This window comes from Rhinolophus sinicus, linkage group LG02 (assembly GCF_036562045.2).
Source record: "Rhinolophus sinicus isolate RSC01 linkage group LG02, ASM3656204v1, whole genome shotgun sequence".
Classification (NCBI taxonomy): domain Eukaryota; kingdom Metazoa; phylum Chordata; class Mammalia; order Chiroptera; family Rhinolophidae; genus Rhinolophus; species Rhinolophus sinicus.
In genome coordinates this window covers 173,550,241-173,565,526 of record NC_133752.1, presented here as the reverse complement: position 1 = coordinate 173,565,526, position 15,286 = coordinate 173,550,241, and the positions used below count along the sequence as shown (strand labels likewise).

Below are 15,286 nucleotides of genomic sequence, written 5' to 3'. Positions count from 1 at the left end.
ACAGAGCAGTTGAAACTACCCAATCAGAGGAGCAAAGAGGAAAAAGAATGAGAAGGAAAGAAGAAAGCCTATGGGACACCATTAAGAGAAACAATGTATGCATCATTGGAGTCCCAGAAGGAGAAATTAGGAAGATAGGGTAGAAAGCTAGTATAAAGGAATAATGACTGAGAACTTCCCAAAGTGCTGGGGAAAGATTTGGACATCCAGGTTCACAAAGCTAATAGGTCACGCCAAAATTTCAACCCAAAACATTTTTCTCCAAGACAAATTATAATACAATTGTCTAAAATCAAAGACAAAGAACGCATTTGAAATGCAGCAAGAAAAAAAAAATTATCTCATCCCAGGGAACCCCCATAAGACTATCAGTGGATTTCTAATTAAAGACCTTGCAAACCATAGAGACCTTGCAAACTGCAGAGAATGTGATGATATATTTATCCATTCATCAGTTGATGAACAGAATATCACTTTTAGAATCAATTGTTCATCCAAAGGGAAGCATGAAAAACATCATCACATCACCATGTGCTAGGGTATGGGATACAGGATAAGTATACTTTGATGTGGAAAAGGGAGAGGGAACAAGAGCCAGAATATGAGCTATACTTCCACCTTTTACCTCCTCTCACCCTGCCTCAAAGGAGGGCAGATCTGCAAGAGAAGGGGAGGGCTGTGCAGTAGAACACAGTCACATTGCTTAGTGGGCCCTTCCCAGTCTCATCAACCTGGTAACTGTAGCCAACCACCACCTCCTAGGAGCTTTGATGTCTCCAGCGCTTTTTAGTTCTATCTTCATACTCCCACAGAATACTTAACTTGCATTCATTTGCACTTATTTCTCAGTATTGTAATACTGAGTAGAGGACGAGCAAGAGGTTTTAAATCGGTGATACTAAATCCTAGTTCCACCACTTACTACCTGGTGACCATGAGGAAGTTACCTGTTTGTGGGCATCAGGGTTGTTGTGAAAAGTAAAGAAGGTGAAATAGGGGAAATGTCTGTGATATAGAATACAAGAGATTTAATCATTTAGTGAATTGGGCACTCCTTCTGAGATTATCTTTCCATATATAAGATCTCAGGGGATTTGCTTGATATTTCTTGAAGCAAATGATATAAAATGAGTTGCAAAGTTCTGAGAATCCCCGAGCCACCCAACTCCTTGATGGCATTGAATTGCTAGGTCCATGTCCTTGACCTGCTCAAACTGGCAGTTTCCGTTTGTACTAATGGTACTCCTTTCTCTCTGCTTGTTTCAGAATGGCGCCTTGCCGATAATTGTCAAGGTGTCCAGAAAGTGTCTGGACTATAGCAGCATCCACTTTCCTTTGGAGATGCACACACACTCTAACACGTGGACCAGCATTTTCTGTTTCTTCATTTTTGTCTCATTTCCAGTTCCTTTCACCATCTGGTATTTTTTGTATGGTTGTCCACTGAGACACCCCCAACTTTCAGATCTGAAACGGGAGCTTTGCATGCACATTTGTGGATTCGGATCCTAAGTCTATCTCGCACTTCTCTCTATCTGTAAAACAAAGTTATAAACACTTATTTTGTAAAGTTCTAAAGATAAAGTACCTAATGTGTGGGTGGTGCTTAAAGATGACGCATCATTACAATAGGAAAGGACCAACCCTTTGGGGCGGGTCTAGTTTTCAGGCGGTCGGGCCCTTTAAGGGGGCGTTGTCCTAGTAGCCTGCTGGTGTCTACCCGCCCACCCTCAGGCGAGAGGCGGTGGCCCTCTAACCCGGAACTGACGGCCGCTCGCAGCCGGCGCCACCAATCGGCATCCCGGAAGGAGCCAGCCTGCGGCTTACGAGCGAGTGAGTGAAAGCGGCGCCGCCCGCCGGTCGCAGGCACTGCTGATGCCTGGCGTTCCCCGCCTCCTCTCTTTGGGTTTCCCCTAAAGAAGGCGGGCGACCAGCGCGCAGCCGGGCCGTTCCCCAAATAAGGCATCCCCATCCCCCACCGATCGTGTTCCAGACGTGGGCTGGACGCACCACCCGCACACCGCGGTCCCCCTGCGGCGCCCATCCTCGGCGTAGCATCCCCGTCCCGGTCCCTGTCCCTGCCCTGTCGCCCCACCGCTGGAGCGGTGACCGCCGGTCCCGCCGTTCCTCCGCTGCCACCGCTGCCGGCACCATGGGCAGTGAGCAGAGCTCCGAGGCCGAGAGCCGACCCAACGATCTGAACTCCTCAGGTCGGTGCCCTAACTTCCAACCTCCTCCAGCCAGCCCTGTCTGCTTGTGGAGCGGGCTGCCTCCCAGCCTCGTGGGATCTGGGACCGGCGGACAGGAGCGCACAGAAAGCCCTCACCATGCTTTTTTCTTAAAAAAAAAAAAAAAGTAATCCTCTGTCCTAACCTTGATTCCTCTGATGGAAATGAGTGCCTGTGACTGCAAGCCAAGCCAGCATGGGTGGGGTGCCCATGCCCATTATTTACAAAAACAGCTTGTTTCTTCCAGCTACAGCCTATTTAAAAGATGACCTAATTAATTATTGGCTTTAGTACTCAGGACTGACATAGTGAGATTTATTAATAGCTCTCACAGTGGATGGATCATAGATAGGCAGGACCTCTAACGATCTTAGAGGTTTTTTCAGAAGGGATGTGTGATAGGTGTACAATCTCTTTTAACCCTTGGGTGCATTAGGTAAATTACCAATAAATGTTAACAGACATTTCTTGAAGAGCAATAAAAAGTAGCAGAGATTCTAGAAGAGTGAATGTCATGCCGTAGGAGACTCTAGCCTCTAGGAGGCAGGGCAGTGCTGTGGCATCCTTGGATCAACCTTTAAGACTTGACTGATGAGCCTGCAAATACTACCTTCTGAAGTGTAAAAATATTTTAAAGGTTCATTCTTGCCCCAACCAGGAAGATATTTGGGGAGAGGAGGATGTCTGGGGCTAAAGAGCCCTTGATGGCTTTAATCAGTTCCCTCCAAATGGATTACATCTTCCTAAGAGACCTGAAATTGACCTGCCTCTCCAGCAGTCTTCCAAGTGTCTGAATTTTGCATCAGCCTAGAGGGGACCTACTGATTATTTCTGACCTTGTTGGACTGATGCCTGTACTTTTAAGGGTGAAGGGAGTGGTGCTTTAGGAATAGACCCATCATCTAGGGTTGAATTTCAGAGTTTTTTTCCCCATGAGTGGGATCTATATTAAATATACCTGGTTTGCTGTGATAGGTGGCTAGACAGTTTTGCAAGCGCACTGTCCATGTATACCAACAGCCCGTATACCTCCAACTCTTTTCCCAGCTCTGTTTTTAGCATTGTTGACCTTGGGCAAGTCACAGCCAAATTTTGTATCCTTATTTCCTCATTGGTAAAATAGGGCACACATCAGGAAGATCTAAGAAGTAAAAACTTAAAACACAATCTGAAAAAAAACAAAAAACACAATCTGCCTATTTTTTGTGTGCTGAGTCACAAAATAGTTTTAATCACAAAAATAGTTTTATATATATATATATATATATATATATATATATATATATATCCCTGTAATGTCTGAGTTTTTAAAAATACTATATGAAATAGAGGTTCTCCATAATTCATTTCCCTTACCCAAGCCTCCACCTCATGATAAATCCAGTTAGCGTCGTTGTTGTTTTTTTTTAAATTAGGACTTTTTAATGACTACAGTGAAAACAGTGTTGGTGAGACAGGTGGCTAACATGAAACTCCTGAGCGGTGTAACTCTATTTTCAGTGACCCCTTCTCCAGCTAAGCATAGAGCCAAGATGGATGACATCGTGGTCGTAGCTCAGGGCTCCCAGGCCTCACGGAACGTCAGCAACGATCCTGATGTCATCAAGTTGCAAGAGATTCCAACCTTCCAACCACTTTTGAAAGGTAAGGGCTTACATTCTGACTTACAGGGGCTTGCAGGAAAGGTTTGCATAGTCCCACTGCTCTCCCCAGATAGCCATGTGTCTCCTTTAGGTCTGTACTTAAATAGCATCTTCTCTGTGAAGCCTTCCTTAACTGCCCTGTTTAGAACTGCAAGCCTTTTCCCTGCCTGTTTTTCTCTGTAGCACTTAATTGTCATTGACCTACAGCATAGTTTAGTGGGTTACTGTCTGCATTTTTTTTCTAGAATGTGTGCTCCATGGTAGTTCTTTGTTTTGCTTACTGTTGAATCCTCAGCACTTGGAATAGAGCCTGGTATAAAGTAGGGACTGAATAAATGAATGTGGGAATGAATGAATGATGTCAGAGTTGGCCCTCTCGTGTTATATTTACACAAAAAGATTTTTATTCTTATTTGCAGTCTGGACTATGGGTTGATTAGTTCAGATCTATAGAGGAAATCTCCATGACCACTGATATACACTTGTAATTAATTTTTGCAACCGTTTTATATGAGAGGAGAGTGTGTGTATTGAGGGGAGAGAGTATGTACAAACCATCAGCCCTCCTGATTAGTGTATACTGAAGTAGTTACCTTTTAATATGGATTTTATCATTCATTAATAATTTTATATTTGTTAATTTTATAATAGTAAATATATTTAACTATTTTTATACCTACATTAAATAGTGGTGATTATTTTCTATTAATGGTTTCTGCTGTAAGAATCCCTTTTTCTGTCTCCCTCTTCCTCCAAAAGATTAGGATATATAAATGAACATAAGGTCCTAGTGTATTAACGTGGTACAATATACAGTAACATAAAACATCATACATTTATATAGCTATTTAAAAACCCCTCAGACATATATCATTCCTTTAATTCTTATATCATTAAACATGTTTAAATCATTTGTGCCAGATCAGACAGCTGGCCAATAGAGAGGTTGAACTTGAACCTTCGTCACTGATGTCAAATTCTTTACTAGTTACACTATTCCACCCTGTACTTAAAAAACAAAAATATGGAAACCACCAGGGCTTTATAGATGATCCATATATCATCCCATTCTTCCTAGCACTTCATCTGTTTTACAAATGAGAAGATACAAGCTTTCAGTCTGTTCCCCACAGCCCTTAGCGTTACACTTTGGGAAACTCTTCTGGTTCTTACATAAAACAACACATTACATACTATTACTCATCTTCTTATTAGTTTTCATGATTTTGAGGAATAATGTGATTCTCCAAAGAAGCCAACATTAATGAAATTTCCATCTCCACATAAACCTTGTAAAATCAGATTCAGAGATACAGCCTTTGTCTTTAGAAACTTAGAGGTGGCAGTGGGATTCTATACTCCATCCCTTCTGGAGTTGCGTGTAGTACTGCCTACAGTCATAATTTTCGTGGCTCTACTTCCTGGTAACTGGGTCCTTTCTCCTCCCAAAGTCTTTTAGTCCTGGGTGAGGTCTTGTGTGACTAGTGTTTGTCCCCGCTTTATGGAAATACTAAAAACAAAAACAAAAACAAAAAAACCCCCAGAACTTTGAGATATAGGTAATAATTTTCTGTGATTAGTATTTTATTATTTTTTTTTAAGGAGGGTGCAGCTCATTGTGGCCCATGTGGGGATCGAACCGGCAACCTTGGTGTTACTAGCACCATGCTCTAACCAACTGAGCTAACTGGCCACCCCAGTATTTCTTTTTTAAGCATTTGAAATAATTCATATTTTGATAATAAATTGACGAGTAGGGGAATCATCTAGGAAAAGACTTGGTGTTAAGGGAAGCTAACCTCATCACTGGGAACCCTAAAAGTGAACAATTAATATGGTTCAGTTAGTGCAATGCAGCTGGACTTGGTTGCATTGATACCTAGGTTTTAACTGGAACTTGGCCACCAACTAGCTATGCTAGTCGGGCTTTGTTTTTCACCTCTTTGAATCTTGGTTGTTGAGAATGTTGAGAATAGGTACAGGAGAGAGGAAAGCAGGAAAGTAGCGTGCTGCAATTAAGAGATGATCTAGGATTTGGAAAGTAGAGAAATCACTTGATAAGAGTGGCATGGAAATAGAAATGGCAGCCATGTGGCAATGACCAGACTGAAGGAAACAAACAAATAAAAAAACAGTGAGTATTTACGTTGATGCTCATGTTTGACTTGTAAAGTAGAAACATTTGGACAGTGATTAGAAAAGATAGGCAAAAGGGACAAGTGGGTGGAAATAATAAGTATAATTATGATAATTAGAGTAGCTAATCCCCTCCCCCATACCTCTGCATGATAGCTATTATTCTTTCCTTTTTATAGATGAAAACATTGGTGCTCAGAGCTTAAATTCATTGCCTAAAGTCACCTGGCTATAAGTGCTAGCCCATCTTGAGATGGCATCAGGACGAGTGTTTAACGATTCTGTATGTAGACTAAAACTCAGTTTCCAATTCTAGCAAAGCCCATTATCCAAATCACTAGACTAGGCCGCAATAGGAAATAGAGCAATGGGTGTGAGTTCGGAGTTTTAGGTGCAGCATTTGTTGCAGCGCCTCCTGCTTTGATATTGTTCTGCCTGGTAATTTAAAGCCCTGCTGGCTGCCCGCTGGGCGGCTGCAGGGGCTACTCTCACTGTTGCCTTTATACTCTGATCTCTTTTCCCCCCTTTACTGCTTTCAGGATGAGGCTATTTCTCAAAGTAGTAAAAGGGCCACACAGTGAGGGCTCTACCCACCAGGTTTGATTTCAGAAAGCTTTTATTCAAGTTAATGACAGTTTATTCTTTCAAAACAATATATTCAAGTATTACACAAAGTTCACTATTGTTCCATAATGTCATATGATGTAATGCTAATGCTGGTGGGTGATCTGCAGAGGCAGTTGGCTGGGCGAGTTTGAGGCTATTCGTATGACTGAGGTAATGTTTGCATTTTTAATAAGCAAGCAGATTCTTTCTTTGGTCTTAACTCTTTTGGATAAATATACCAGAGTATAATTTATGTTCCATCCTAAGGCCAAATATCTGTTCCTTTTTTTTTTTAAGTCCAAAGAAGTTGTTTTTCACTGCAGTCCCTGAATTAGCAATTTATTTTGAAATGTAAAGCATTTAATAGAAAATTAAAATTAAAAGATTAGAAAGTAGCACTAAATGGCCACACAGAACACAAAGTCAAAATGTAGATTTGATACAAATTAGTTGGATTCCCAGGGGTTAAACAAGCTCTGTAGATTTCTTAAAACTTAACCACTCATATTTTTTAATGAATCCCATTATTTTATGTCATTCTATAGTAATGAAATATTCATAAGATAAATGCAATATTGATGTTATATGTATAAGTTATAAAAATAATTATTCTATTTACTCCGGGCGGTGAATATGTGCATACATATACACTCACGCACAGGCGTACATACGACATTCTATGCAACTGACCTATCATTTTTGTTACTGACCTTGGATACAACATAAGATTGTCTTGCTCAGAAAAAGCAGAGAACCATACAATTTCACTGATATGTGGTATATAAACCAAAAACAACAAAAGAACAAGACAAACAAATGAGAAACAAAAACTCATAGACATAGACACTAGTTTAGTGGTTACCAGAGGGTAAGCGGAGGCAGGGGTGGGAGGATGGTAGATAAGGGTAAAGGATCAAATATACGGTGATGGAAGGAGAACTGACTCTGGGTGGTGAACACACAATGTGATATATAGATGATGTATTACAGAATTGTACACCTGAAATCTGTGTAACTTTACTAACAATTGTCACCCCAATAAACTTTAATTAGAAAAAAGATTGTCTTACTGCCTAAGGAAGGGACTGTCCTTGTTACCAATGAGGAAGGTCAAATGGTGTAGATGCTTCAATGATACTAAGCAGCTTTGTTGGGAGCTCTGCATTTGGTTGTAACAAACATGATGTATGTGAAGGAGAGTTTGACAATTATAAAGAGCTAGGAGCTTTTCTTAATGGAGCCAGATCTCATGGAACAGCAGTGAAGGCTCTCGAAATCGTGTGGAACATTGAGAATTAGTGCTTGAGGTTGAAGCTAGGGAAGAATGACTCGATGGAAAAGAGTGATAAGGAGAACACGAGGGAGCTAGATTTCCAGGGACCAGTTTCTTCACATTTCTCACTCACTCATCGATTAGCCAAACAAGTAAAATAAAGGTAGAAAGTCTTTGCATTTGTCAGACACCTGTTTCTGCCAGGTGTCAGGCCTACCTCTCTCTGCATTGGAAAACGGAGCGCTGAAGGAGGGGCTGAGGAAATGGATCTTAACCAGAGCAGTCCTCGATGAATGTCTCAACGGTAACTTCTAAGCCCAGGGTTGATCCTAAGAGAATAGTTTCCCCCAGGCACCATATTTGAAAAGTTGATAATTTATTCCTGATTATCTTGTAGATTTATTTGTATGTGTAACAGCTGTTCAGTTAACCTTTTAAACATGGCTGTTCACCAGCAAGGGCACCTTACTCAGAAGAGTGGGAAGCCCCAGCCAAATGGCCCCTTTAAACCGATTGAGAAGATGAAGACTTTTGTGAGAGCAGCCTCACTTTTCTCTTCACCCATGTAAATCTCTGTGCCTGCATCCATTCTCATTTCTTTGCATCAAGCCTTAGAGAAGGTGTCTATGCTTTTCTCTGAAACTTAATGCTTCTCCATTTAACTTTTTCCTGCATTTGCTGGGACTTTGCTTCTGTACTTTCCTTGTCTCCAGCATCTAGCTTAATGAACCACTTTCGTCTTGTTCAGATATATAGACTTTTCCATCTTTTAAATAGAAAAGTCAAAATTACCTTCTTTGACTATAGTGCCTCTCCTGGCTACCATGCTTTCTCTCTCTGCTGCCAAATTTCTTGACTGCGTGGCCACTACATGCTGTCCCTGTGTTCTTTCTATGTCTTCCATTCTTGAAGTTCTATGGTCAGGCTCTGACATCATTTCGTCAACATTTGCTTCTTTGGAGGGCTACTTGTGGTCTCTTTTCATGCCTAAAGTTTTTCTCAGTCCACAACCCCCTCTGCTCTTTTTTTTTTTTTTTCAGCGTGGCTTTCTCTTTTCTTTAACATAGGTTTCCATCCCATTTATTAAATCTACCTTCCTTTAATTTCATGATTGTCCTCCCTCCCCCTTTTGTGGGACTCCCAGTTTCTATGTTAGACCACTTGATATTTTTTCACAGGTCACTCACCTTTCAATTAAAAAAAAATCTTTTTCCTTTCTTTCCTTCCTTTGGATAATTTTTATTGCTGTGTCAGGTTCAGTGGTCTTTATTTCAGTCATGTAGCTATACTGCTCTTAATCCTATCTACTGTATTTTTAATTTCAGATAATTGTATTTTTCAGCTTAAGATGTCCCCTCCCCCCTTTAAAAAAGGTTTTCATTTCTCTGCTTATCATGTTTATGTTTTCCTCTACTTTTTGAAAGAATATATTTATAATAACTTTTAACTTTCCTATCTGCTAGTTCATCATTTCTGGATCTGTTTTTTTATTGAATGAACTTTCTCCTTGCTACAAATCCTATTTTCCTGCTTCTTTGCATGCTTGGAGATGTTTTATTGTATGCCAAACACTGTATATTTTATATTTTTGGGTGCTGGATTTTGTTTTATTCCTTAAAAGGATACTGGACTTTGTCCTGTTCTAAGGTTAAGTTCTCATTTTGGCCCTTTCTAAGCTTGCTTTTAAGTTTTGTTAGGGCTCATCCAGGCAGCCTTTAGTCTAGTTTAATTAAGCCTCGCTGCTAAGGCACTGCTCTTCTGCACGCTCTGCCGATGCCCCGTGTGTTATGAAGTCTCTCCACTCTGCATGGTGGGCATATGAACTGCTCTTAGCCCTGCCTGAGCATCAGAAATTGTTTGGCCTACTGCTTTCCTCTAGCTATTTCTCCAGCTTTGTGGAAACTCACTTAGTAAGTTTGCAGCATCGTGTGCAGCCAGGTATTTGAGGGTGCCCTGTGCAGATCTCCCAGGTCCTCTCTGTGGAGCTCCCTCCTCTCCCATATTGTGTCGTGTAAATTCTAGACGCCTGAGTCTCCCCAAACTCCACTGCCTGGAGCATTTTCTTCAACTCATTGAGACCACTGGGTTCTTTATGGATATTCCTCTCTGGTCTGGGGAAACGATAGGGCTCACTTGTTTTCCTTCTAGGGAACAAAGTCCTTCACTGACTGTTAGACACTATTTGAAAAGAGTGTGCCAAAAATTTTGTCTGGTTTTCCAGTTGTGCTTGACCAGAACCCATTATAGTAGTTAATCTTTCGTGGGCAGAAGCAGAAATCCTCTTTAAAAAATGCTTTTTAGTCCATATTTTTCTGTCCATTACCATTTATTCCATTTTATTGGAGAGCCTCATGCCAACAGCCTTTTATTACAACATTGGTCATTCATTTCTCAATATATTGGTGAACGCCTGCCAAGAGCCTGCTAGTGTTCCAGGCAGTGGAGGTACGAAGAATATAATACAGATGCTGCCTTTTAGGAGCTTACAGTTTTGTGTGTTTTAGACAGGTAAGTAACTCATAATAATACAGTATGAGTAATAATGGTCATGTGTTCAAAATACTAGATGTGCGTGGAAGAGAGAATCATTAATTTGACCTGGGAATTTGGGGCAAGCTTCACAGAGGAAGGAACATGTGAGCTGGGCTTTGAGGAATGAATAGGAGGTAGCCATATAGAAAAGAGAGGGTCAGGGAGGGTATTCATGGTTTAAAGAGTGTTCCAGATAAATAAAAAGATAAAATTAAAAGATGCCAAAATAATTTTTTGACCAAAATTGTATCTAGTATATATACTGCTTTGATTTTCGTTTCTTAGTCTAGATACCCATAAGTATGCAGGTTAAATTCTGATTTTAATTTCAAGCCATATGAAACATTAACTTACTGGGATAATTAACTGTCAGGTAGTTTGTACAGTGATTAGCTATTCTTTTTTGTTTCTTTAAATTTTTAATTTGTGTTATATTATGAATTTAAACAAAATACACATGGTTTCCTTTAGGTGGTATCCAAGGATATATCTTTCTAAGCAATATCATTTCCTCCCTGAACTAGCCGATTACTCCTGGAATGTGACGATAAAGATAGATGTATATATTTCTTTTTATGGATCTGGTTTGTCAGTAGTTTCTTTTGACAGCCTAGAAACACTAAGGCCGAATAGTATAAAGTTCTGGTAGTCATCTTCAATTTTTCTTATTTTTCAAAAACCATATAAAAATTCTTCTATTTTTATACACACTAGCATTTGAGACTGAAGTATTTATTTAGGAAAGCTGAGGTTTGAAAGGTGTTCCCAGAATTTAAAAAAAATTCCATTCTCCCAATCCCCAAATTTTAATGGAGTATTAGAGAGGTTAATTTGATGCTAATTGTATAATATTTGGAATTGCTGATAGAAACTCACATGATCTTTTTAGAACGGACATGTTTCATATATCCATTTATTCATTTAACCAAATTCATTGAGCTCTTGCTATTCATCAGATATTGTTAGGCTAGAGATACAAAAATAAAAACATTGTTACTTCCCATGAAGCCTCACAGTCTAGTGAGGGAAAAACTAGGTTAACAGATAAATTGTGATTCAACATGGTAAGTGCTGTAAATAAGTGTAACCCTTTAGAGAACCTAAAGGATAGAACAACTTATCTGTGTGAGAGAAGCAGGAAATGTTGGCTAGAATCAGAGAAACTTAGAAGAATTTATATTCAAGGTCTTGATAGTAATTATTTTCAAAACTATTATGCATAAGCCACCAGAGAAACTTTTCAAAAAATGCTAATTGTAGAATCCCAAACTGAGTCTGATTTAGTAGGTTCAAATGTAAGGCATTTGTATGTTAAACTAGCATTCCAGGTGACTCTGAAATGGTTCCAAGGATCACACATTGAAAACATTGAGTTAGAATTTTATGAACTTTAATCTCCTACTTGAGATCACGGAAATATTAGGTCATTCAACTAAATGATTTTTAAGAATACTTTTTTAGATATTTTTAAAAAAGAGTTGTGGTTAGCAAAAGAATACTTTGGAATATGTTATTAGGTTTTTACTATTTTTGGATGACTCCATTATTAAAACTGATTCATATTGAATGCCTGTATATTAAATTTTGGATTCATTGAGATTCATATTTGTAGACGAATCTGTTAAAACTCACCAGTTTGTTTAAATATTTTTTCCACCAAAATTCAATTTCACAAAAAGCCAATGAAATAGAAAATGATACTTTAAAGAATGAGTTTGGATAGATCATTATTTGCCTCATATGAGCTGATAAAAATCATTAACAAAAGTTTCTAAATAAAGAGTGTCAGTAAGCAAATATATGTAAACAAAAATGAAGTTTTGAATTGCAAGATTTTTGGAGCACACATATTTCATAGTTGGGTACTGCTTTGTTCTTCAGTCAATCTTTTGAACCTGAGGGCTTTTCTCTACCTTACAGTTAAAATGTTAGTATCTTTTATTTCAGTAAATCTTATGTTGTATCAAGATTAATATTTACCAGCTACAAGAAAAAGAAAAAAATGATAAATCTCACTGAGAGCACTTAACAGTTATATAGGCCAGAGACAGTGAAACATTCTTTAATGTTAATAAATATCATAGTTCATTCATATTTTGCCTTTTTTTTTCATAAGATGGCCTCCCTTGAATGCAGTTTAATTTACAGCAGTTATGTTTTTCACAACACTTTTGCCACTAGATGTCACTAGACTAAAACAATTCGTAAACTGGTTGAACCTGCAACAACCTGTGGCAATACTTTCAAAGGCCTTTAGTTAATTAGGTTTACTGTGTAGCATCTGGATTTCTCATAAAACCAGGTCACAGCTTACTTCAAGCACAAGCTAGTTGGAAAATATACATGTTCTGTGACACATTAGTAATCTATAATTACAGAAAAAGAAAATCTTTACTGCCACAAGAAATTTCTAGAGATCTTAATTTTTTTAAGAGAAAACTGTTTTCAGTCTATCACTGTACTCAAAGAAATTTTATTACACCAAAAATTTCTCAAGATTTGGGATTGTGTCTTAATCATCTCTAATTTCTCAGGGCCTAGCATAAAGCTTGGCACTCAGTAGGTATGCAGTCAATTTTATTTATTATGAGTAGTATTCTAGATGTCATAAGGGCAAAAGGCCACAAATCCTCTCAAAGTCTCACCTGGGAGACAAAAACCTACGAAAACATGTGCCCACAGTTCAGCATGGTGTCTGTACCAGATGAGGACTGCACTCATTAAATTCTGTTGGATTTCAGAGGATCAGTAGCTGCTGGGAGCTAAGGGTGGTGATTGGAGATGTCCTCAAGGAAGGGTATTTAGAGATGAAAAGGGAGGGCAGACACAAGTGAGAAAACTAATGAACCAAGATTTAAGGGTAGGAAAATATGAGCAGTAAAGATCCAGAGAGGTAAGAACTCAAAGACCCTGAATTTAAAGGCTTATACTTGGACTTAATATTTATTAGGGGAAGAGGACATTAAAGGATATTGGGGTGGGTGAATAATAATATGTTTGGTAATGCTTTGTAATTACAAAACACTAGCTCTTGAAGAAGGGTGAATTAAAGATGATTACTCTTTGATTTTAAAATGCTTCTGCTCTAAAGTCTATTAAAAACACTTCTAGTTAAAACAGATTATGTAGATAGAGAGCTTAGCATAGTACCTGGCACTTAGGAAACCCTCAATAAATGATTGTTGTTGATAATATTATTAAACCAGAAAGAACTATTAGGAACATTCTATAAAATAATGACCACTGTTTTTTGTAAGAGTCAAAGTCATGAAAGACACGGAATGACCGAAGAATTGTATTGTCATAGATTGGAGGAGACTAAGGAGATATGCAACGTGGGGTCCTGAATTGGATCCTAGAACCGAAAAGGACATTGGTGGAAAATACGGTAATTTGAATAAGGTGTATAGTTTTAGTTGATTGTATTGTACCAATGTTAATTTCTTGCTTTTGATAATTGTAGTCTAGTTATTTACTATGTTAATAGTAGGGGAAGCTCATAAAGGGATTATAGGAACCCTATACTTTATGCAGCTTTTCTCAAAGTTAAATTATTTTAGAAATTAAAAAGTTCAAAAATATAATATTGTCTTAGAAAAGATCACAGTTATATTTGGACTAAGTTTCCTAATGAGAAGTCAGATATTCGAAGGAAGGTTTTAGAATCTCCTATCTTGTAGAATTGTTAGGATAGACATCTACTAGCATGGCTTAAGGCAAAAGTGAGTTCCTTTGAAGATGGGGAAGTAAAACTTCTGAGGACCCTGGAGTCCATATCACCTGAATGTTGGCTCTTCAAACTGTTATTTAAATATCCCCGCCCCCTTTTCAGGATGTTCACAGTAATCTAATGAGTCCTCCCAGGGCTTTCCTATATTTCATCAATTTTACTTAGATTATAACCCTGTGGGCCTAGAGCAACAGTGGAAAAACATCTCATGTTTGTAGAAGTGTTGGGTATAATTAGGTTCTATGATCAGTGTATGAATTTTATATGTACTTATAACCTTGGAAAATTTTCAAAATCCTCAATAAAGCATACTTCAAAAATATACATATACTCCTGTACTTTCTTTATATATTTAGAATAAAAGGAAAGTCTGCATGCACATATCTGGATATTCAGATCATTTTGACTTACCATAAACAAGGTAAGTTTGTAGGTTTGGTTTTGTTTTTCTTGTGATGCCTTTGGTATGAGGGTAATACATATTGGATTCATAAAATCAGTTGGGAAATATTTCATCTATTTTCTGAAGGAGTTCTTGAAGAATTGGTATTTTTTCATCTTTAAATATTTGATATAATTCACAGTGAAGCCACTGCCTGAGATTTTCTTTACTTGGTATAGGTCTATTCAGATTTTCTATTTCTTCTTGAGTCAGTTTTGGAAATTTTTGTCTTTCTGGGAATTTGTTTACTTATCTAACTTGTTGGCATAAAAGTTTTCATAATATTCCCTTTTAATTCTCTGAATTTCAGTAAAGTCAATAGTGATGTCCCTTTTCTAGTCCTGATTTTGACCATTTTAGTCTTTCCTCATTTTTTTCTTGGTTAATCTAGCTACAGATTTGTCAGTTTTGTTGATCTGTTCAGTAAACCAACTTTTGGTGTCATTGGTTTTCTCTGTTGTTTTTCTATTTCATTGCTTTCTGTTCTAATCTTTATTATTTTCGTTTCTTCTGCTTGGTTTAGGTTTAATTTACACTTATCTTTCTAGTTTCTTGAGATATAAGTTTAGTTTATTGATTTGACATCTTTTTTTCTGTAGTAGGCATTTAAAAGCTATAAATTTTCTTCTAAGCACTGCTTTAGCTGTATCTTAAATTTTGATGTGTTTTCATTTTCATTCAGTTCAAAATTCTTTC

General features: G+C 38.1%; 1 protein-coding gene across 2 annotated transcripts in view; it reads left to right on the top strand.

The window, feature by feature from the left end:
• Nucleotides 1-1,715: 1,715 nt before the first annotated feature.
• Nucleotides 1,716-15,286, top strand: part of BORCS5 (BLOC-1 related complex subunit 5) — a 69,078-nt gene continuing 55,507 nt past the window's right edge. Inside the window, exons 1-2 of one of the 2 annotated variants that reach the window (XM_019744809.2) lie at nt 1,716-1,833; nt 3,729-3,872. In XM_019744809.2, the coding sequence (XP_019600368.1) occupies nt 1,833; nt 3,729-3,872 (145 nt within the window). In that variant the 5' untranslated portion in view covers nt 1,716-1,832. Of the gene's footprint in view, nt 2,211-3,728; nt 3,873-15,286 lie in introns of both variants that reach the window. The other variant, XM_019744808.2, reaches the window with a different exon arrangement.